Below are 22,041 nucleotides of genomic sequence, written 5' to 3' on the forward strand. Positions count from 1 at the left end.
ATGGGCATTTTAACAATATTAGTTCTTCTGATCCATGGACATGAGATATTTTTCCATTTATTTGTGTCTTCAGTTTCTTTCATCAGTGTCTTAGAATTTTCAGTGTATAGATCTTTTAATTCCTTGGTTCTAAGTTTACTCCTAAGTATTTTATTGTTTTTGATGTTATTGTAAATGGGGCTGTTTTCTTTATTTCTTTTTCAGATAATTCACCGTTAGTGTATAAAAACACAACTGATTTTGGTATGTTGATTTTATATCCTGGAATTTTACTGAATTCATTTATTAGTTCTGCCAGTTTTTGGTGGAATCTTTAGGGTTTTCTATATATAATTTCATGTCATCAGCAAACAGAGAGAGTTTTACTTCTTCCTTTCCAATCTGGATACCTTTTATTTCTTTTTCTTGCCTAATTGCTCCAGCAAGGACTTATAGTACTATGTTGAGTATGAGTGGTGAGAGTGGGCACCCTTGTCTTGTTCTTTTTCTTTAAATAAATTTATTTATTTTATTTATTTATTTTTGGCTGCATTGGGTCTTTGTTGTGGTGCGCAGGATTCTCATTGCGGTGGCTTCTCTTGTTGCAGAGCACGGGCTCTAGGTGCACGGGCTCAGTAGTTGTGGCACGTGGGCTCAGTAGTTGTGGCTTGCGGGCTCTAGAGCACAGGCTCAGTAGTTGTGGCGCATGGGCTTAGTTGCTCTGTGGCATGTGGGATCTTCCCGGGCCAGGGCTTGAACCCGTGTCCCCTGCATTGACAGGCAGATTCTTAACCACTGAGCCACCAGGGAAGCCCAGCAAAGTGTAATAGTATGTTGAACAAACATTTACTAAGTGCCTATTTATTGTGTGCCAGGTCCAGTACTAAGCCCTGGAGGTACAAAGATGAATCAGACCCAGCCCCTGCCTTCCAGGCAGAGGAGATAGACAGGAAAACAGATAATTACTATGCCTTCACATCTGTGTAGCGTGTCACAGGTTCACATGTCTGTGGTGTGATTTCATCCTCACACTTACACTGTCAGGAGGGCAGGGTGGGTATCACATCTCCATTTTCCAGATGAAGAAACCAAAGTCTCATAGAGAGGAAGTGGCTCACTCAAGGCTACAAGGCCAGTACTGGGGGGAGGGAGGAGGGATAATGCTGGAAGCCCAGCCTCCCCGGGACCAGCAGGGGCATCTCAGAGACCTCTGTCTTCCATTTTCTGCCTCCCTTTCTCTTTTGCAGAAGTTTTCACGATCACTCTTGACTCCCTCTTAGGTATATATCCTTGCCCACACAGCTATAATAGCTGGGACTACTCAGAACTGGATCCAGAGAGATTCCGGAGAGAAGAATTAATGTTGCAGAGAAAAAGACTGCTGAAGGGTAAGGTGCCAGCTAGGGACTTCCGTCCCCTCTGTCCCCTGCCACACCCAGCTACCATCTAGTCTGGGCTGGGAGGGGCCCTAATACTGAAATCCTCTGGCCTGGTTCTCTCTCACATACCCCAAACTAGCCTCCAAAATGACTGAAATGTTAATGCTTAGCAACTGTAGAGTCAACACACCAGAAGTGCTGGGATGTGTGGGAATTTTAAAATAGTAGATGTCAGTTATTCGGTATCTACCATGTGCCAGGCACCAGGTATCCTTTTTATATATATATATAAATTTATTTATTTTATTTTTTAATTTTTGGCTGCATTGGGTCTTTGTTGCTGCGTGTGGGCTTTCTCTAGTTGCAGCGAACGGGGCCACTCTTCGTTGCAGTGCGCGGGCTTCTCATTGCGGTGGCTTCTCTTGTTGCGGAGCACGGGCTCTAGGTGCACGGGCTTCAGTAGTTGTGGCACATGGGCTCAGTAGTTGTGGCTGGTGGGCTCTAGAACGCAGGCTCAGTAGTTGTGGCGCACGGGCTTAGTTGCTCTGCGGCATGTGGGATCTTCCCGGACCAGGGCTCGAACCCATGTCCCCTGCACTGGCAGGCAGATTCCTAACCACTGCACCACCAGGGAAGTCCCTCCCATCTTCCTGGAATGCCTTTTTCTCTTCGCTTCTACGTTGCCAGACTTTTTCAAGGATCTTCCTTCCAGACTGGCTCCCTGGCTCATCAGTCAGCTCTAGCCTGGCTCTTTCCCCTTCTATCTATATATTCTTCCCGGGTGGTCTCATCTGGTCTGGTGGCTTTAAATACCACACATATGCCAGTAACACCCAAATCTCCCTCCACACCCTGGCCTCGCTCAGGACTTAGGCAGGTCTGTCCAGCTGCCCTGTTGGCCTCCCTGGGAGTCTCTCAACTTAGCAAGGGGAGGGAAGAGCACTGATTCCCAGCCCTGGCTTCACTCCTCTCCGGCTCGTGGCAGTAGCCTCTTCCTGGGCTCCTTTCCTTCACTCTTAGCCCCAGCCCAGTCGCCACACAGCGACCAGAGTGACCTTTGACAGACAGACACCAGACGAGGTTGTTCCCTGCTCAAACCTCAGCAGCTTCTCCCGTGCCCTTCAAATGAACTCCAGACCGCTTAGCCTGACCTGAACTGCCCTGCAGAATCCAGCCACCATCTCTCTCTCTCCAGCCGCCTCACTTCCATTCCCTCACTTCACTTCCTTCTGCCTCTGGGATGCTCCAGGCCTGTGCCCAGTTGCGTCACTCGCTGTCACCTTTGCCTGGAACGTGCTTTCCTCAGGGTCCCTGAGGGAAGGACTGGCTCCTTCTTGTCCTTCAGATTCCAATTTTCTGTCATTGCCTTAGTGGCATCCCTGGCTCCCCGGCCACTCTCTGTCATCACATTGACTATTATGATTCCCCGTACAGTGCTTTTCACGCTCTGCTATTCTTCCTGCAGGATTTATATGTTGTTTAGTATCTGTCTCCCCTTATTTGAATGTAAACTCCATGAGAACAAGACCTCTTTTCCTTTATCCCTGTTCTATCTCGAGCTCCTAGAATAGACCATGTACAAAGAAGACACTCAACAAGTATCTCTTGACTTCACAAAGGAAGTCATCTATGAAAACTCTTCACCCTGTGCTTAGTGTATAATGGTTCTCTGTAAATGTCAGCCTCCAAAAGTATAGACAAAACAGGCACTGTGGAGGGACAACTGTCACTCCCAGACCGAGATCAAAATATTATTCAGTGTTTTTGCACTGCCTGTCACAACCGTGTCAAGCACATGTATTTTCTTGTACTGGAATATGTAAAATCTTCTGACAGTTATTTCAGAAACCCAGCTAAGAGACTCAGTTTTCTTCCCCAGAAATAGAAATAATCAAAAGCTTTCCAGCCTTAAAAGCAGCTGAAGTTTTACTGGGCAAACCAGGATGGAGGGAGTCATCAAATTCCTCGTGCGGGCAGATCCTCTCTCTTCGTTTTAGCAAACATGCTTTCCCATCTGCTCAAGGACATAGTTGGCTGTGTTCAAAATGTGCTTTTCAATGGTAGCAATCTGTCTGGGAGTCCACAGCTCGGGGGAATGGCAGTCATTTTAAGTCTCTGACCTGTGGTTTGCCCTTCTCCCACTTCATGTTGGAAATTTGCACAGTGGGAATGAAAAAGCATCTAACTGTATATCTGACTTCTGCCATGAGGCTCAGCTATAAATAAGGGCTCCTCCTACCTATTAGAGACCGGGTCATTCGTTCATCTAATAAAATGAGAGAATTGTCAAATAAGACCTTTGTGAGGAGGAATCTTCCTCAGAGTTCTTATTTGCAAACAAGGGAATCTACTCCAGCTACTTTAAACAGGAAGAATGTATTAAAGGGTATTAGTGGTGCATGGCTCCCCAGGATGGGCCAGTGCTTTGGTTTCAAATGCCATGCCGCCAAGAACGATGCCCAAACCATACACCTCTGCAAAGGTACACTGATGTGCGCCGACCGATGGTAGTGGGGACTGATGCTCAAAACTGCACTCTGCTTTCCTTGAAAAGCCAGTTGCCCCTGTCAACAGTCTCTCCAAAAGCTAGGGTCTCATTGGTTCCCCACTTCCTCACATTGCTCCTTTCCATCTTGAGGTCTCAGGCAGGTGAGTTGCCTCTGAGGGCTAGAGCCTAGGTAAAATGTCTGCACCCAGCCACAGAAGAAGCTGGGAGAGCAGCTTAAGTCTTTCACTATGGGGCCTGGGTCTCATGAACATGGAGAACATGTGACAAATAACACCCCCAGAAAGTGCCATTTGAGCTGAGAACCAAAGGATGAGAGGGAGTCAGCCATTAGAAGAGTGGATGAAAGAATCTTCCAGGAAAAGGGAACAGCATGTGCAAAGGCCCTGAGGCAAAAAAAAAAGGGAGTTGAGATATTCAGGGAACAGAGAGAAGGCCAGTGACACTGTAGCCCAGTGTGTGTGTGTGGAAGAGGGGCAGGAGTCGAGGCTGGAGAAGTAGCAGGGGCTGGATCCTGCAGAATTGGGTGGGTCATAGTAAGAAGTATGGATGTAATTTCAGTGCTGTGGGAATCCATTGAAATAAGGGGATGACATGATCTGATTTCTATTTTTTAAAAGATCAGTGTCTTCTGAATATGGAGAATATAATTGAGAGGGGGACAGGAGACCAGTTAGGAGGCTTTTGCAGTTGTCTAAGGAAGAGGCAGTGACAGCAGGAGGCAAGAAGCAGAGAGATCTGGAAGGTGTTTCGGAGATGGATATTTCAGCACTTGCTAATGGATTGGCTTTGGGAGTGGGGAGGAGGGGGGAAAATGGGAGGAGTCAAGGATGCATCCCACTGTATGGCTTAAGCAGCTGAAGGTGTGTGGGGTTTGTGAGATGGAAAGTGAAGGGTCAGGGGTGGGGGAAAGCTATCAAGTTCAGTTTTGAACTTGTTAACTTTAAGATGCCTGTGCAAATGGAGATGTCAAGTAGGTAGTTAAACATGGAAGGCTAGACCAGAGGAGAGGACAGGGTTAGAGAAAAAACAATTTCTACCCAAGTTTCATGTATTTGTGACAAAATATGGGGACTACGAGTGAGTGACCACCGTGGAGCCATAGGCAAAGGCAGAAAGACATACTAGGCTTGTTTCCAGAAGAGCTAAATTTTCCCACCTATCAGTTATATAGCTTTGAGCAAATCTGAACCTCTCTGTTCTTATTTGCAAAATGGGCATCATGACTGGTATTAATTATTATAGATTCAATCTAGGTTTAGGAGATGTCCCATAAATTGTTGTCTAGCCATGCCCTGTCAGAATGTGTGCTCATTTTAACCAGAATTTTCCCAAGTTCCAGAGCATGGGTACGTAAGGGTCATTTAACAATCATGATCCAAATTCCTGCAGCTCATTCCCATACCTGCTAATACCAGATCTGCAAAGCCCACTTCCCTTGCAGACATTCCAGGGCATCCCCAGATTGAATCTCACGTCGGCTCAAAAGCAGGTTTCCCTGCTGCTCTGACCCATCACAGCTAAGCCCTCAGTGTGCAGAATCTGAGCGGCAGGGTGACACGGGGTGGAATGGTTCCATCTCCTCTGTGCCATGGTAGGAAGGGGGTCCCAGGGGAGTCTTAGTTTACCCCCCAGCCCAGCAATAGTCACCTTGCCTCATATACTCAGAGGGCGGTTGCTGGTCACAACACAAGAGAGTGGGTGGGAAAGGACTTTGGAGAAAGTCCACCACGTGCAGACTTTCTTTGCGTATATCCTCCTAGTCCATACAACACCCCTGCATGGTAGGTAATTATTATCTTTACTTGACAAAGGGAGAAATAGACTCACACTGGTGAAAACTTGCCCCAGGCCACACGGCTGACTTCAGATGACGTCAGGATGCTGTCATTCTGAGCTCTTTCTGCATCATCATGCTGCCTCTCCAACAAATACGAGGGTCTAATAACTTTAGCCAAGCCCATCTCCTTGCATCTATTCTCTGCTCCACGACAGATCGCTCTGAGGCCTGTTAAGAATGAGCATGATGCTTCACTGTGCCCCGGGAGTGTCTTTTCTCTAACAAATCTGAGTAACCACTTCAACACTATACAAATCAGTAGCTGTTGGACAACCAGCTGCATGGCGGATGGGAAGTCCTTTCAGCTTTCTTCTTCCCATTCAAATATCATATTTATAGAAAAGCAAAGTGAGGATTGTTGAGGCTGGTGGACTGCTTGTCTGCCACTTGGTGGGCCATCTGTTTAACATTGCCAAACTCCTACTCATCCTTAAAGACAGAACAAAAGTGTCTTCTCTCCTTGGAAGCCCTCCAGCTCTGCCCCAAACAGAATCAAGCATTTGCCACTCTGGCTTCCTAGAATACTCTGCTGGTACTGCTGACTATTAACTGTTCCCCAATATTTGTTGTTTCCTCCCTCTATAAAAAAAAGAGAACCTATAAAATAAAGATTACATTTCCTCACCTCCCTTACATCCATGTGTAGCCATGTGACTAAGATCCAGTTAATGAGATTTAAGCAGATGTGCCTTGGGCCATTTCTGGGAGCCCTCCTTCAAAAAACAGCTCATGTGACTCCTTCGTCTCTTTGTCCTTTTCTCCATTCTGCTGCCTGGAATGCAAATGTGATGACTGGAGCTCTAGTTGCCATCTTGGACCCTAAGAACAAGGGTCCTATCTTAGGAAAGTTGGAACTGAGCTAGAAGAGGTCGGAGTCCCTAAGGACTTATCACAGCAGAAATAACATATAGACCCTGAATTGCCTACCTTCAGACTATTATGTGGGAGAGAAATTTCTACCTAGTTTGAGCCACTATTAATTTTGTGTTTTTGTCACTCACATACAAACCTAATCCTAAGTTACGTTACCTCTCTAATATGTGATACTTTCCACACCTTAGCATAATTGTCTGTTTACTATTATCTCCTCTGCTAGACTGGGAGCTCCTCTAAGCAGAGATTAGGTTTCAGGTTCTGCCCAGTGCCAGACACACTAGAAGTCGCTCAATGAAATGTTTCCTGAAGGAAGTGTGGTGAGTGATTGCATAAACAACCGTGCAATGTCAGCGGAGCACTTGCCATGAGCAGCAACTCATGCACTTTGCATGCATTAGCTGACTTAATCCCCATAAGAACCCCACGAGGAAACCACGGCAATCGAGAGGTTCAGTGACTTGCCCGAGATCACCAGCTGTTGAGTGACAGGGCTGGGACTGGAACTCCAGTCTGCCTCAGTCCCCAGCTCACATATTTTCTACATCAGCCACTGCTCTCCCCTGTGCTCCCAGGATGGAGGGCTGGGCTGTTGAGCTGTGCCTGAAAGGTCTCCCTCTTCGTGTTACTTTGTTGAGAACAATGACAAATATCTAGGAAATTGCACGTATACTTTTTGTATTCTTCTCACTACCAGTTTTACTAAATTTGTTCTTCTGTGGTTTTGTTTTTTGTTTTTTCCTCTCTTGGCATCTTCTGATATGAATTCAACTAATGAGAGAGCCTCTTTTGCCCAGAAGAATTCAATGGATGACTCACAAATACAGAATACCTCAAAAGGTACCTTAACCACCTAAAGGGGAAATGTAGGCTTTTGATTTAGTTATCATCTCCAAAACCGTAGTTTCTTGGGTTTTTTGGAGCCTAATCTGCCACCCTCATTTGCACCTGTGCTTCTAGCCTTGGGCCTTGACATCAAGCAATATCTTATGAGAAGACACGATTGTCTTTTCAGTTCAGTTATCACTAGTTAAGTTCCACTTTTGTGATAATGAGTTCAGCACAGTGCTTATATCTGTGGGGAAGAGAGATTGTTGGCAATGGAAGAAAATAAATCTAAGATATGATCACTGCTCCTCTCCCCTGTCAGAAACCAGCATTTATTGAGTTAGAAACTGATTTGTACCTGGGTGTTAATTTACAAAGGTGACTGAGCGACTACACAGGTCAATGCCATTGAAAGAAAACTTTGTTACTCTCAGTTCTAGAAACGGGAGGCACAGCTCACCACACAGGACCCTGGGAGGGAGCTCCAGTGTTGGTTAGGGGGCAGAAGTTGCTACTGAAAGCTCGGCCTCTCTGGACACTGGTGCCAAATCCAATGCCGGGGACAGAGTTTTGGGGGAAGTAGGAAAGGATAGCTTTATTGCCTTGCCAGGCAAAGGGGGACACACTGGGCTTGTGCCTCATAAAAGCTATGTGTCCCAACCCCAGAGGATTTGATGAGGGGTTTTGTAACAGTGGTTCAAAGGTGGGGTCCTGAAAAGATTAGCGTGTGTGCAGGGCTCGCCCCCACCTTAATCTTGCCTCAGGTGGTTTCTTGGCCGGTCCTCCCTTGATTAGCAACTGTTTGAATCCACCCTTTGGAACTCAGGGAAGGTCATGGAGGCTGGGGTCTTGCCTACAAGAAATGGTGGACAAAATGAGGCCTCCGTGCCCGGGCTCCACTTGGTTTCAGGGCCTGGGAGCCCCACAGGGCCCCGCTCGGTTTCAAGTGGAGCAAGGGGAAAGCACAGGCCACAGCCCTTACTGGGATTTCCTTGGGTAAGGCAAGACACGACAGGGTAAACAATTTAGGATTGGCTCTATTGAATAATTCCGGTGGGCTTTGGAGTATAAGGGCTGTCCCTAGTTGTCTGGCACCTGGGCCTGGGCTGATTTAAGTCAGGGGAAATATTGGCTTGGTGTGAGAGTTAGATAAAGAAGGTAGTTCAGAGTATGGGCTCTGGATCATGGAGGAGTTGTAAACAACTTTGGCCATTAGTTTGGCCCTGTAATTAATGGATGCCAAATAGACAAGTACAGAACCTAAGAAACCTGAGTTAGAACATAAACACTTAAGTATCATTCTAGACCATTTCACACATGTCACCAGTATTTGAAAAAAGTTAAGCAATCCTTTTTCTTGATGGAGAAATGGAGAAGTACGTGAATTATATCTCAATAAAGCTGTTAAAAAAACCCAAAGCTTGGGGGCCACTCATTGAGAGTTATAGAGGGGATTCCAAATAGAGGTAAATATTTGTGGGAGACTTTGCAAGTCCCCAAAACATACATATATAGACCTACGAGTCAAAGAGGAAGTATCAAGAGAAATTAGAAAATATTTTGAACTGAGTGAAAAGGAGACCTTTTTTCCTAATATGACCATTTAATGCTATAGAGTTCCCTCTGAATGCTAGGCATCCCACAAATGTTTTAGATATAGTGTTTTATCTTTATTCAGTTTGTGTTGTTTCTACTTTGTAACTATCATAAATAATGCTGCTGTGAACATTCATGTACAAGTTTTTTTGTTTTGTTTTGTTTTTTTGTGGTACGCGGGCCTCTCACTGTTGTGGCCTCTCCCGTTGCGGAGCACAGGCTCCGGATGCACAGGCCCAGCGGCCATGTCTCACGGGCCTAGCCGCTCCGCAGCATGTGGGATCTTCCCGGACTGGGGCACGAACCCGTGTCCCCTGCATTGGCAGGTGGACTCTCAACCACTGCGCCACCAGGGAAGCCCCATGTACAAGTTTTTGTGTAGACACATGTTTTCATTTCTCTTGGTTGTATGTATACCTAGGGTGGAATTGCTGGGTCATATGTTTAACATTTTGAGGAACTGCCAAACAGCATTCCGAAGTGATTATCGTACATATTTTAAAGAATGTAAGAGGAGGAAAATACAGTATTATATTTACTCTATATAACCAGATAGATTTATAATATATATTATATATTTACTATTTATATTCTATATTTACTATATATATTGTACTTACTATATATAACCAGATATTTACAGTTTCTGTTGCTTTTCCTTCATTCCTGAAGTTCCAAGTTTCCCTCTGGTATTATTTTCCTTCTTACACACCCCCCCTCCCAAAAGAAAACCCTTCATTTAAAATAAGCCTGCTGGCAATGAATTCGCTTAGTTTTCTCTCTTCTGAGAATGTCTTTATTTCACCTTCATTCTTTTTTTTTTTTTAATGGCCTACTCACAAGACTGCCTTTATTTTTTTTAACATATTTATTGGAGTATAATTGCTTTACAATGGTGTGTTAGTTTCTGCTTTATAACAAAGTGGATCAGCTATACATATACATATATCCCCATATCTCCTCCCTCTTGTGTCTCCCTCCCACCCTCCCTATCCTACCCCTCTAGGTGGACACAAAACACCAAGCTGATCTCCCTGTGCTGTGTGGCTGCTTCCCACTAGCTATCTATTTTACATTTTCACCTTCATTCTTTTTTTTTTTTAATTAGTTTCTGCTTTATAACAAAGTGAATCAGTCATACGTATACATCTGTTCCCACATCCCTTCCCTCATGCATCTCCCTCCCTCCCACCCTCCCCATCCCACCCCTCCAGGCGGTCACAAAGCACCGAGCTGATCTCCCTGTGCTCTTCGGCTGCTTCCCACTATCTATCTACCTTACGTTTGGTAGTGTATATATGTCCATGCCTCTCTTTCGTTTTGTCACAGCTTACCCTTCCCCCTCCCCATATCCTCAAGTCCATTCTCAAGTAGGTCTGTGTCTTTATTCCCGTTTTACCCCTAGGTTCTTCATGACATTTTTTTTTTAATTCCATATATATGTGTTAGCATACGGTATTTGTCTTTCTCTTTCTGACTTACTTCACTCTGTATGACAGACTCTAGGTCTATCCACCTCATTACAAATAGCTCAGTTTCGTTTCTTTTTATGGCTGAGTAATATTCCATTGTATATATGTGCCACATCTTCTTTATCCATTCATCCGATGATGGGCACTTAGGTTGTTTCCAGCTCCGGGCTATTGTGAATAGAGCTGCAATGAACATTTTGGTACATGTCTCTTTTTGAATTATGGTTTTCTCAGGGTATATGCCTAGCAGTGGGATTGCTGGATCATATGGTAGTTCTATTTTTAGTTTTTTAAGGAACCTCCATACTGTTCTCCATAGTGGCTGTACCAATTCACATTCCCACCAGCAGTGCAAGAGTGTTCCCTTTTCTCCACACCCTCTCCAGCATTTATTGTTTCTAGATTTCTTGATGATGGCCATTCTGACTGTTCACCTTCATTCTTGAAGGATATTTTTTTCTGGTTATAGAATTCTGTGTCAAAAGTTCTTTTCTTTCCACACTTTCAAATGTCGTTCCACAGCTTCTGGCCTCAAGGGTCTGATGAGAAATCCACAGTCATTTAATTTCTTGTTCCGCTTTTGTGTCAAGCGTTTCTCTTAGACTGCCCTCAAGTTGTCTTGCCTTTCAACTGGTTGTTTAGGATGTGTAGGGGCATGGGTTTCTTTGACTTCGACTTGATTGGGGTTTGCAGAGCTTCTTGAAACTGTAAGTTTATGTCTTTTGCCAAATTTGGGAGGTTTTTCAATTTTTTTTTGGTACCACACTCTCCTTTCATTTTAGGACTTTGATGACACAATTTTCGACCTGTTGATATTGTCCCATAGGTCCCTGAGGCTCTGTTCATTTTTTCTGGTCTTTTGTCTCTACACTGTTCAGATTGTATATATAATAAAAATACAGATTTGATCTTTGTCCCCACTTCCTGGCACAGAGCTCCTAAAACCCTTGGGATTTCCTGAGTGATGGGAATGTCTTTTGTTATTCATTATTAGCATCTTCCAACCACACCTGAATATATCCTAATATAGTGACCCAGGTTGGGGCCTTAGATAGCTTCAGGATAGGACCCAGAAAGACCAAAACATGAGGGACTTCCCTGGTGGTCCAGTGGTTAAAAATCCACCTTCCAATGCAGGGGACAGGGGTTCGATCCCTGGTCAGGGAACTAAGATCCCACATGCCGCGGGGCAACTAAACCCGCGCACCACAACTGAGCATGTGGGCCACAACTATAGAGCCTGCGTGCTCTGCAGCCCACATGCCACAACTAGAGAGGAGCCCATGCCCTGCAATGAGGAGCCCGTGTACCACAGCAGAGGATCCCGCGTGTTGCAAAGAAGATGCAAGGCAGCCAAAAATAAAAATAAATATTAAAAAAAAAAAGACCAAACATGATTAGAGGGTGGGAACTTTCAGCCTCACCCCTCCCAGCCTCCAGGGAGGAGAGAGAGACTGGAGACTGAGTTATAGAAATTCCTGAACAATGTGATTTGGTGAACTTCCAGGTCGCTGAACACACTGATGTGCTGGGAAGGTGATGTGCCTGAAGAGGGCATGGAAGGTCCGTGCTCCAGCCCGCACACCATGCCCTATGTCTCTCTTCCATTTAGTTGTTCCTGAGTTGTGTCTTTTATAGTAAACCTGTAATAGTAAGCATAGCACTTTCCTGAGTTCTGTGGGCCATTCTACTGAATTATTGAACCGAAGGGGGTTATGGGAACCCCCAAATTTGTAGTTAGCTAGATAGAAGCATGGGTGGCATTTGACACTGGTGCTTGAAGTGGGGACAGTCTTGTTGGATTGAGTCTTTTAACTAGTGGGATCTGACACTAATTCCAGGTAGATTTGGAATTGAACTAAATAGACACCCAGTTTATTTCAGAGAATTGGAGAACTGGTGTGGAAAACCACACATATGATATTATAAAACACACAAATAGGACAATTTTTGTTGATCTGTCTTCAAGTTCATTGTCTCCTTCCTCCATCACCTCCATTCTGGTATTGATCCCATCCAGTGAATTTTTTATTTCAATTATTGTATTTCTCAGTTGTAAAATTTCTATTCAGTTCTCTGTCATAGCTTCTATTTCTCTGCTGAGACTTTCTATTTTTTCATTTATTTCAAAAGTATTCACCCTTACTTCTTAAAGCACCGTTATAATAGCTGCCTTAAAACCTTTGTCTGATGATTTCAACATCTGAGTCATTTCAGGATTGGTGATGCTGATTGTCTTTCTTCCTTGAGAATTTATCAGATTATTCTGGTTCTTTGTAGGTTGAGTAATTTTGGATTCTATTCTGGATATTTTGAATATTTTGAGTTTTGTTTAAATGTATGAAGAGTGTTGGAGTGTTTTGTTTCCTTTGTTTTAGCAGGCAATTCACCCAATTACACTCAGGTCATAAATTTTGTAGATTGTGGTTTCAATGTTAGTTCAGTTTTCGAAACTTTTGCAGTGCTATTTTGATCTGTCCTAAATGTGTGCTACCCAGGGACCACATGTGAGACTTGAGAAGTGATCTACCCTGTAGTTCAGTTCTCAAAGCCATCTGTTTAGGGTCAGATACACATTTATATGTGCAGCTCAGGGGTGGGCATATGCATCCATACACAATTATTTAGGATTCCTTTCTTGATCTCTCTCCTCTCTGTAATTTCCCCCATATATATATACAGAGAGAGAGAGAATTTTTAGCAGTTCCTTACTGCAATTCTCTTGGTAAGTTCCCTTGGTTTTTGTTTTTCTATTAATGTCTTTATTTCATCTTTCTTCTTAAAGGATAGTTTTGCTGGGTGTACACGTTTACCTTAATGCTTTGGTGATTTCATTCCACTGTCATCTTCTAGCTTCCGTTGTTACTGTTGAGAACTCTACAGTCATTCTAATTGTTATCTGTTTATAGATAATCTGTTGTTTCTTTCTTCCTGTCTTTAAGATATTCTCTATTAACCTTCTACAGAAGAACCATAACTTTGTGCAAGAGTTGGATATTTTTTTCTCTTTTAATCACAATACCTTTCCTGAGTCTGCTTAGCATTTTTAAATCCTTTAGGCTCCTTCTTCCTTATTCTGGGACCATACTGTATTGTACAGAGAATTCTATCATGGCACATGAGTTAGTGTTACACTTATCATTTACCTGTCTTTTTTTCTTACTAAGCTGTGAGTTCCTTGAAGATAATCTACTTCCAGCACCTAGCATGGGCCCAGCACAGAGTAAAGGCTAAACAAAATGTTGGATGGATGGATAGAAGGATGGGCAGATAGATTAGCAAATGGACAAGTGTATGGCCACAAGTGTACATCTGGCTAAAATGCAAGTGAAATTCTATGAATTTACCTGAGTGACTTCCTCTAGCATCTCCCAATGATCTGAATATACCCAGGCATTTTCACATTAATAGAAAGCTGAGTCTACCATATGCTCTTTCTCATCATAGCTGAGAAGGCCTATTGATCATTTTTTGTGCATATTGCATTGACAGAGCATAATTATCAGACTCTGTTCTTGAGGAAAGCAACACAACAAGTCAAAAGGATATCAGCAGCAAGAGAACTTGAGAATATGCTTCCTAAGCCAGTGAGCATGTGATTGCAAACTTAATAGCAGAGATGATTTAAAGGGGGCTAGGAGATCTGGCTAGAAAAGCTAGCTCTGTGAAGACGTCAGGGTAAGAACTGGGGTATTTCTGATTGTAGACTTGGGTGAAACAGTAAGGAAGTCTCCAACGGTAATTACTGACTGAGGTAGGCACAAGTTGAGTGAGAATTTTGCCTGGATTTCTCCAGGATTTAAATTACTTGCTTGAAACTCAAGAGCCTGGGTGTAACGGAAAGAGAACAGAGTCTCAGTTTTCTACTCTATAAAATGGGGACAATAATTCCTAGGTCTTGGTGTTCTTATGAGGTTTACCTGAGGTAGTGATGATAATTAACATGTAATGAACACTTACTCACTACATGTCAGGTGCTATACTAAACCTGTGCATACAGTGTACTTTATTTTACTGTTACAGTCGTTTGAGATAATTACTCCTGCTATTCTTTAGTTTATTAGTGAGGAAAGTGATGCTCAGAGCAGGTAACTAATTTGTCCAAATTCACAAAGCAAATAAGTGATAAAGCCAAGACTTGCATGCAGATCTGCCTGACTCTGAGCCTGAGCTCTTAACCTCTGAGCTTTGCCACCAGCACAGCCCCCAGAACACAAGAGGTGAAGGATTACGGTGTGTTCTCTCCTCCTCCCCTCCCGCAAATCTTCCCTACAAACCTCAGTGCATGGTAGTTTATATCAATGGCACATTCAGTCTTATGTAGTGGGAAGAGGCCCTTAGGACCCTGAACAGGGCAAGAGGCTTTGGGGCTTCCCCAAGCCACCAACTAGCAAGGGAGTCAGGCCATAGAACTTGGATCAAGTATAGCAAGTATTGTAGAAGATTTCTTTCTTTCCTTCTTTCCTTCTTTTTTGTTCCTTTTTTTTGGCCGCGCTGTGCAGCTTGTAGAATCTTAGTTCCCCGACCAGAGATTGAACCCAAGTCCTAGCCACTGGACCACCAGAGAATTCCCTGTAGAAGATTTCTTGAACGTTCTTTTTTTCTCCATAATTATTCCACTGCCTATTTCCCCTCAGCATTTAGCAGTGAAACTTTTGAGAAGTAGCAGGGCCTGGTGGAAAGACACACAGACATGAGTTCAGATCTTGGTGCTGCATCTACCTCCTCAGCTGCGTTACTTGAGCGAGTTGTTTAACTCTTCTGACCTTCTTCTGTAAAATGGCGGAAATAAAGCCCAGCAGTGTTACGGTCCTTACTGCTGACGGGGATCGTGGGGCTGCTCTAGAGATAGAGACAAGGAGATGAGTAGTCATGTCCTACTCTGGGATCTGTCCTGGTGGGGTGGTGAAGCCCAGCAGTTAGAGTGTATAGTGGCAGAGTTTAACAGGAGTGGAAAGCAGCTGAATGGCCTGTGAATGGCCTGGCAGACACGTGGAAGGGAAATGCCTCCGTGAGCTATTCACCGGGGGTGGGGTGTGGGGGGCCTTCTGGATGTTCCTGACAGAAGAGCCAACACGTGACTCTACCACTTTAAGAAGCACAGCACTGATACAATCTGCTGCCCATTCTTTTTTTTTTTTTTTAATACCGTAGTTTTTATTGAAAAAAATCTTTGCCTGTGGTAAAACCAAACAGTATTAAAGGATATATAACAAAAAGTTAATCTCTCCTCCACGCCAGACCCTATGCCCCCTCCCCAGAGGCAAACCAAGTTTTTCCTTATATCCTTCTAGAAATGTTTGATGCATGTCAAGGAATATAAACCATTTTTTTAAATCAAAAATTGGTATAATATATACACCATTTTTCACTTTGCTTTTTCAACCTAGCATATAATAGCTAACAATTATTGAATGCTTATATAGCAAACATTGTTCTAAACACATCATACATGTTAATTCATTTAATCCTCACACAACCCTAAGAGAAGTAGGTTTTATTTATTATCTCCATTTTATGGATCAGAAAACTAAGGCTCAGAAATATTCAGTATCTTGCCCAAAGTCAAATAGCTAGTAAGTGGTAGAGCTAAGATTTTTTTTAAAGCTATAATTCACATACCATAAAAATCAGCATTTTAATGTAAAACTCAGTGGTTTTTAGTATAGTCGCAAGGTCCTATAATCATCACCACTATCCACTTCCAGAACATTTTTATCACCCAAAAAAGAAACCCCATACTCATTAGCAGTCACTCCCCAGCCCCCTCTCCCCGCTGCCTCTGGAAACCACTAAAATAGTTTTAGTTTGTATGAATTTGCCTATCCTGGACACTTCGTATAAATGGGAATCATATAATATGTGGCCTTTTGTGACTGATTTCCTTCACTTAGCATAGTGTTTTCAAGATTTATCCATGTTGTAGCATGTGTCAGTATTTCACCTTTTTATGGCTGAATAATATTCCATTATATGACTATACCAAACTTTGTTTATCCATTTACTAGTTAATGGACATTTGGACTGTTTCCGCCTTTTGGCTGTTATGAATGACATGGCTTCTATGAACATTTATGTACAAATTTTTGTGTGTACATATGTTTTCTATTCTCTTGGATATATACTACTTAGGAGTGGCATTGTTGGGTCATATGGTAAGCCTACGTCTAACTTTTTGAGGAACTGACAAACATTTCCACAGAGCCTGTACCATTTTACATTCCCACCAGCAACATACAAGGGTTGCAATTTCTCCACATCCTTGCCAACACTTATTTTCCATTCTTTTTGGTATAGTTATCCTAGTTGGTATGAAGTAGTATCTCATTGTGGTTTTGACTTCCGTTTCCCTAATGACTAATGATACTGAGCATCTTTTCATGTGCTTATTGGCCAGTTGTATATCTTCTTTAGAGCAATGTCTGTTCAAATCCTTTGTCCATTTTTAGATTAAGTTTTTGTCTTTTTGTTGTTGAGTTGTAAGAGTAGAGCCAGGATTTTAACCCAAGCAGTGTGACTCCAGACCCCATGTTCTAAATCAGACTCTGTAATGATTTCAACATATCTTAGAGAGTATTCCGAATGAAAGCACATACAGATCTATCACAATCTTATTTCATGGTTGCACCTGTATTCTATAATTCATTAACCATTTTCCTATTCATGGACATGTATGTGCTCCCAGTCTTTGCTATTATAAACACTGCTGTCTTGAACATCTCGGTATTTGTGTGTTTCTTGGCTCATATGTACAAGTATACATGTAGGAAGAATTCCTAGAAGTAGAATTCCTAAATCAATTGTATATCTTGAATTGCTCTCCAAAGAAGTTGTACCAATTTATATTCTCACCAGCAGCACGTGAGAGACTATCCATGTGCCTTTGCCAATGTTTTACGTTATCAAATTATTTGTTGCCATTCTGATGAGGGGAAACCGCTATGTTATAATTGTTTCAATATTCATTATTTAATTATGAGTGAAGTTAAATCTATTTTCCTATAGTTATAATCCTTTGGAATTTCTATTTCCGTGAAATGCCTCTTCATGTCCTTTGGTTTTGTTTTTGTTTTTTTCTATTCTTAGTAGAAATATTTCTGTTTCTAAGGTTCTTAGTCTTCTGCTCATTTTTGATTTGTAGAAGCTCAATTCTTAGTCATATATTTGGCAAAAAGTGTTTCCTATTTAATCTTCTTACTTTAATTATGGTATTTTATTCTAGAAAATTTAAATTTTTATGCAGACATGTTTATTGGTCATCTCTTTTACGGCTTCTGGATTTCATTTCCTACTAAGAAAGATCTTTACCACTCCAAGATTTTATGAAACATTCTCTCCATTTTTCCCCCGATGTTTTTATATTATCACCTATTCTTAATAAAAAAGCTTTGCTCTCATAACCCAGATGTCACCAGGGGTTACTCTACTCCTTTGAATTTAATTAAAGATAGGTTCAAGCATTTGTTATATGATTTGTTTGGAGCCTCATACCCTCCCCCAAATATCTGAACTCTGGGGGCTTATGTTTTCTATGGCACCGAGCTCCTCTTTCGTCCTGCATGTGCTGTGCACGTATCACCTCTTCCCTTGATTTTCACAAAAACTGCTCACACAAGGCCTGTGTGGGTGGGTTGCATATATAGAAAACTTTACTAAGTTTAAAGAGATGGGAGGAAGCGGGACCATATCACAGTAATGCAAAGACCTTTAATGTGAGTTGCCCTTCTTAAAATCCTTTAGTCATCCCACAATTTGCAAGACCATCCTCTATAGTCGTGGGCACTTTCCTCTCTCTTCTTTCCCCAAACTCCTGCTCATCTCTAATGTAGAGCAATGTAGCTCTCACTCTGCCTTTGGCTCTAATCTCTGTTTTCCTGAGAAAGGACAGTCCCCTCCCTCTGGTGTATTCTGGTACTAGAGAAGTCAATTTTTTTACATCCCTCTATGCTAGGAATAGAAGGAGACCTCAGTAACTTGATAAAGCCATTAGCATCAAAGAACCTACAGAACAGTGGAACAGTGGAGGTGTTTGGCTTAACACCAGGATCAAGCAAAGGACACCCATCATTCCACCTCCCTTTGAAGTTGTTTTCAATCAGGGCATCCAACTTCAGGGCTCCCTTACCTCCCTAGGCCTCAAAGGATTTTCCTTACTTTCTTACAAGCTCCTTCATTCATTTAAAAGGATTTTAAAATATTTTTCTAGCATTTTTTAGGTGTTTTGTCATGAGTTTAGGATATTCTATTAAAATTTTGATGGCATACACTGAAGACCTGGCAATTTCACTTCTAAGAATCTATCCTGTAGAAATGTTCATACAAGGCCATCCCTTACAGCATTAATCTGTACCAGCAAAAACTGAAGAAAATTAACATTTCAGTAGATAAATAGGTAAACTGTGAAATGTTCATAATATAGATACTCTGTTACTGTTAAAAACAGACAGATTTATACCTTATCATATGAAAGAATGAAAGTCAACAATGTCTAAAATTAATAAATCAAGAGAATACTATAGGCAATGTATTTAGATACTGATGAGTGAAAAATTAAAGTAATAAAACATGGTGTATAGTATGATTCTGTTTTTATTTTTGAAATACATTTTTGGTATAAAGTCATTATGTGCTTATAAAAAGGTTTGGAAGAATACATGGAAAAACATTAATAGTATTTATTCCTAGAAAATGCAAGTGAGGATGGAGACTCTTATCTTTTACTATATACATTTATACATTGTATGAATTTTTCACAAAGAACATGAATTTATTTTGTAAAAAAAATAAGTAAGTGTTTTCACTCTCAGAGATAGCAGAAAAGGATATGTAAATGTCAAAACAAAGAACTTTTTAAAAAGATATACAATTGGCCCAGAATAAGGAAGAGGACGGTCCCACTTCAGATGGTTCCATCTAACATGTGTTCAGGGAGAGGGACCAGGCTGGAGAGAAAGAGGGTCCAGGAGTTACTGAAGGCACTGAAGATGTTTAGGTTGGAGAAACAAGACTTAGAGAAGATGTGAGGGCTCTCCTCAATTTTTTTTTTTTTTCTGACCACGCTCTGCAGCTTGCAGGATCTTAGTTCCCCGACCAGGGATTGAACCTGGGCCCAGCAGTGAAAGCGCTGAGTCCTAACCACTGGACCGCCAGGGAATTCCCTCCTCAAATATTTTAAGGACCGTTATGTAACACACAGTCTGGAGGGAGATGGGTTGGAATTACAGAGAGTCCGATTTTTATCTAGAGGAAGAAAGAACTTCATAGGAATCCAAGCTGCTGTCATTTTAAACCAGCTCTACCCTCTGGCTTGGCTGCAGACTGTCTGCTGGTTCTTGTTCCACTCTGGCTCTCAAACCATGTCATTCCTCTTGCCAGATCTCTGATGCCAACCCCTTTACTCTAGCTCCTGCTCTGCTTTCTACCTGCCTCTTGGAGCTGAGGTTCCAGAACGACTCTCCTCTTGCCTAGTGGCTTGTCTTTGCCCAGTGCTATGGCTCTGAGCCAGCCCTTTCCCTAGGAGGAGAAACCGGATGCTTACCGACAATGGAACTGGAGAATTGAGTTTCAGAAGGGAGTGTATCTCTTGTTTCCAGAGTTAGGGAAGCAAAAATGGGCAAGTACCTACTGAGAATATTATTGAAATGATGTGTATCAGTTGGGATTCTTTGCTTACAAGTAACAAAATCTGCCAACTTGAGCAAACACTGCAAGAACATTGAGTAGCCGAACAGTGTGAAAATCGGTCCAGGGACCAGGAGGAGAATCAAGGCAGTTGCAACCCTTGAACCAGCTTTTCAAGGTGACATCTCTGGTATGGGTGAACCCCCATGTGTTTTCAGTCTGTATTTCACCTCACTCAGGACTAAAAATCCCAGAAACCGGAGTTTTGATTGACCAAGCTTATTCCATGTGCTCTGGCTCTAAATGGGTGGATGAGAGAAAGGCTCTGGCTGGCAGAGCCTACAAAGGCTTCTAAGGCTCCCTCCTGTGGCTCTCATGGGGAGCAAGACATTTGATTTAAAGTCCTTCAAGCTCAGATGCAGTAGAGGGCAGGTAAACTCCCCCAAACACACAAGAATTGGGGGTTGTTAGCAAAAGGAGAATGGGTACTGGGCAACCGAAAGAACAGCACTTGAATAAATGTGGAACTAGATTAGTGGTTCTAGATCTTTGGACTTTTCTAGACTTGGAAAAACTTTTTTTCTTTTCACTAAATAAGTTCATTAAAACAAAGTGACTGCTGGGCTTCCCTGGTGGCGCAGTGGTTGAGAGTCCGCCTGCCGACGCAGGGGACATGGGTTCGTGCCCCGGTCCGGGAGGATCCCACATGCCGTGGAGCGGCTGGGCCCGTGAGCCATGGCCGCTGAGCCTGCGTGTCCGGAGCCTGTGCTCCGCAATGGGAGAGGCCACAACAGTGAGAGGCCCGCGTACCACAAAACAAACAAACAAAACAAACAAAAAAACCACACAAAAAAACAAAGTGACTGCTATCTGGTATCATCATCATTTCATAAAAGGTCATTAATGTAAAAAAGTCGAAAGACAATCTCAGAATAAAAAGAGAGTCCTTAAGTGAATAAATTTCTTTAGGTCATGGAATTCCCTGTCAGTGCAGTGGTTAGGACTCAGTGCTTCCACTGTGGGGGCACAGGTTCGATCCCTGGTCAGGGAACTAAGATCCTATAAGCTGTGTGGCGGCAGCCAAAAAAAAAATTACTTCAGGTCAGATTTAGTACAATGTATTTTTCCTTGTTTCCCTCATTTTGCTGGAGACCATTGAACACAGACTGGCCCCCATGTGGAGATGGGCTTTTAGGAATCATTGGACTAAATGATCTACAGGTGCTCTACTAACCCCAAGTTTCTGTGATTCCAGTGGGATCTTGCTATAGAATCGTGGCTCTCAACTGGGGACAGTTTTGCCCCCTAGGAGACATTTGGCCGTGTCTGGAGACATTTCTGGTTGTCACAGCTGGGGGTGAGGGGCAGAGTACTACTAGCATCTCTTGGGTAGAGACCACGGAGGCCACTCGATGTCCTACAGTGCACAGGACAGTCTCCCACAACAAATCTGGTCCCAAATATCAAAGTGACAAGGTGGAGAGACCCTGCTATCGATAGAGGAAATCTCATTAAGCAATTAAAATGAATAGGACAGAGAAGAGAGTGGTTAGGTGCTGCTGCAGGCTTCACTCATGAGGCAGAATTTTTGTCTGGTTAGATTTTAACCGCTTCTTCCACATAAAACGTATTTTTTAAAAAATACAAAAGAAGCACATAATCACCACTGACATTTTGGAAAAAGGCAGAGGAATATAAGGAAGGAAAACAGATTACTCTCAGCCCCTGCCTGTTCTCCTTCCTGATCTCTGTTTCCTCTTGGTTGTCTATTAGCATCTCAAATACAGCACATGCAAAACAGACCTCTTGATTTTCCTGCCCTGTCAGCCTCTTCCTCCCCACATCTTCCCAGCTGGGAAACTGGCACCTAACCCTTTAGAGTCACCCTTGACTCCTCTCTTTCTCACACCTACATCGACTCCATCAGCAAATCCTGCCAATTCTGCT

At 42.7% G+C, this 22,041-nt stretch overlaps 1 protein-coding gene across 1 annotated transcript in view; it reads left to right on the forward strand.

Moving 5' to 3' along the window:
• The window catches only part of FAM227A (family with sequence similarity 227 member A), a gene marked incomplete at its 5' end in the record, with an annotated part of 74,971 nt that overhangs the window by 31,380 nt on the left and 21,550 nt on the right, over positions 1 to 22,041 (forward strand). The window contains 2 exon segments of the mRNA XM_081250245.1: positions 1,260 to 1,367; positions 13,966 to 14,060. Of these exon segments, the coding sequence (XP_081106371.1) occupies positions 1,260 to 1,367; positions 13,966 to 14,060 (203 nt within the window).

This window comes from Mesoplodon bidens (genome assembly GCF_964165515.1).
Source record: "Mesoplodon bidens genome assembly, chromosome: 11".
Lineage (NCBI taxonomy): Eukaryota > Metazoa > Chordata > Mammalia > Artiodactyla > Ziphiidae > Mesoplodon > Mesoplodon bidens.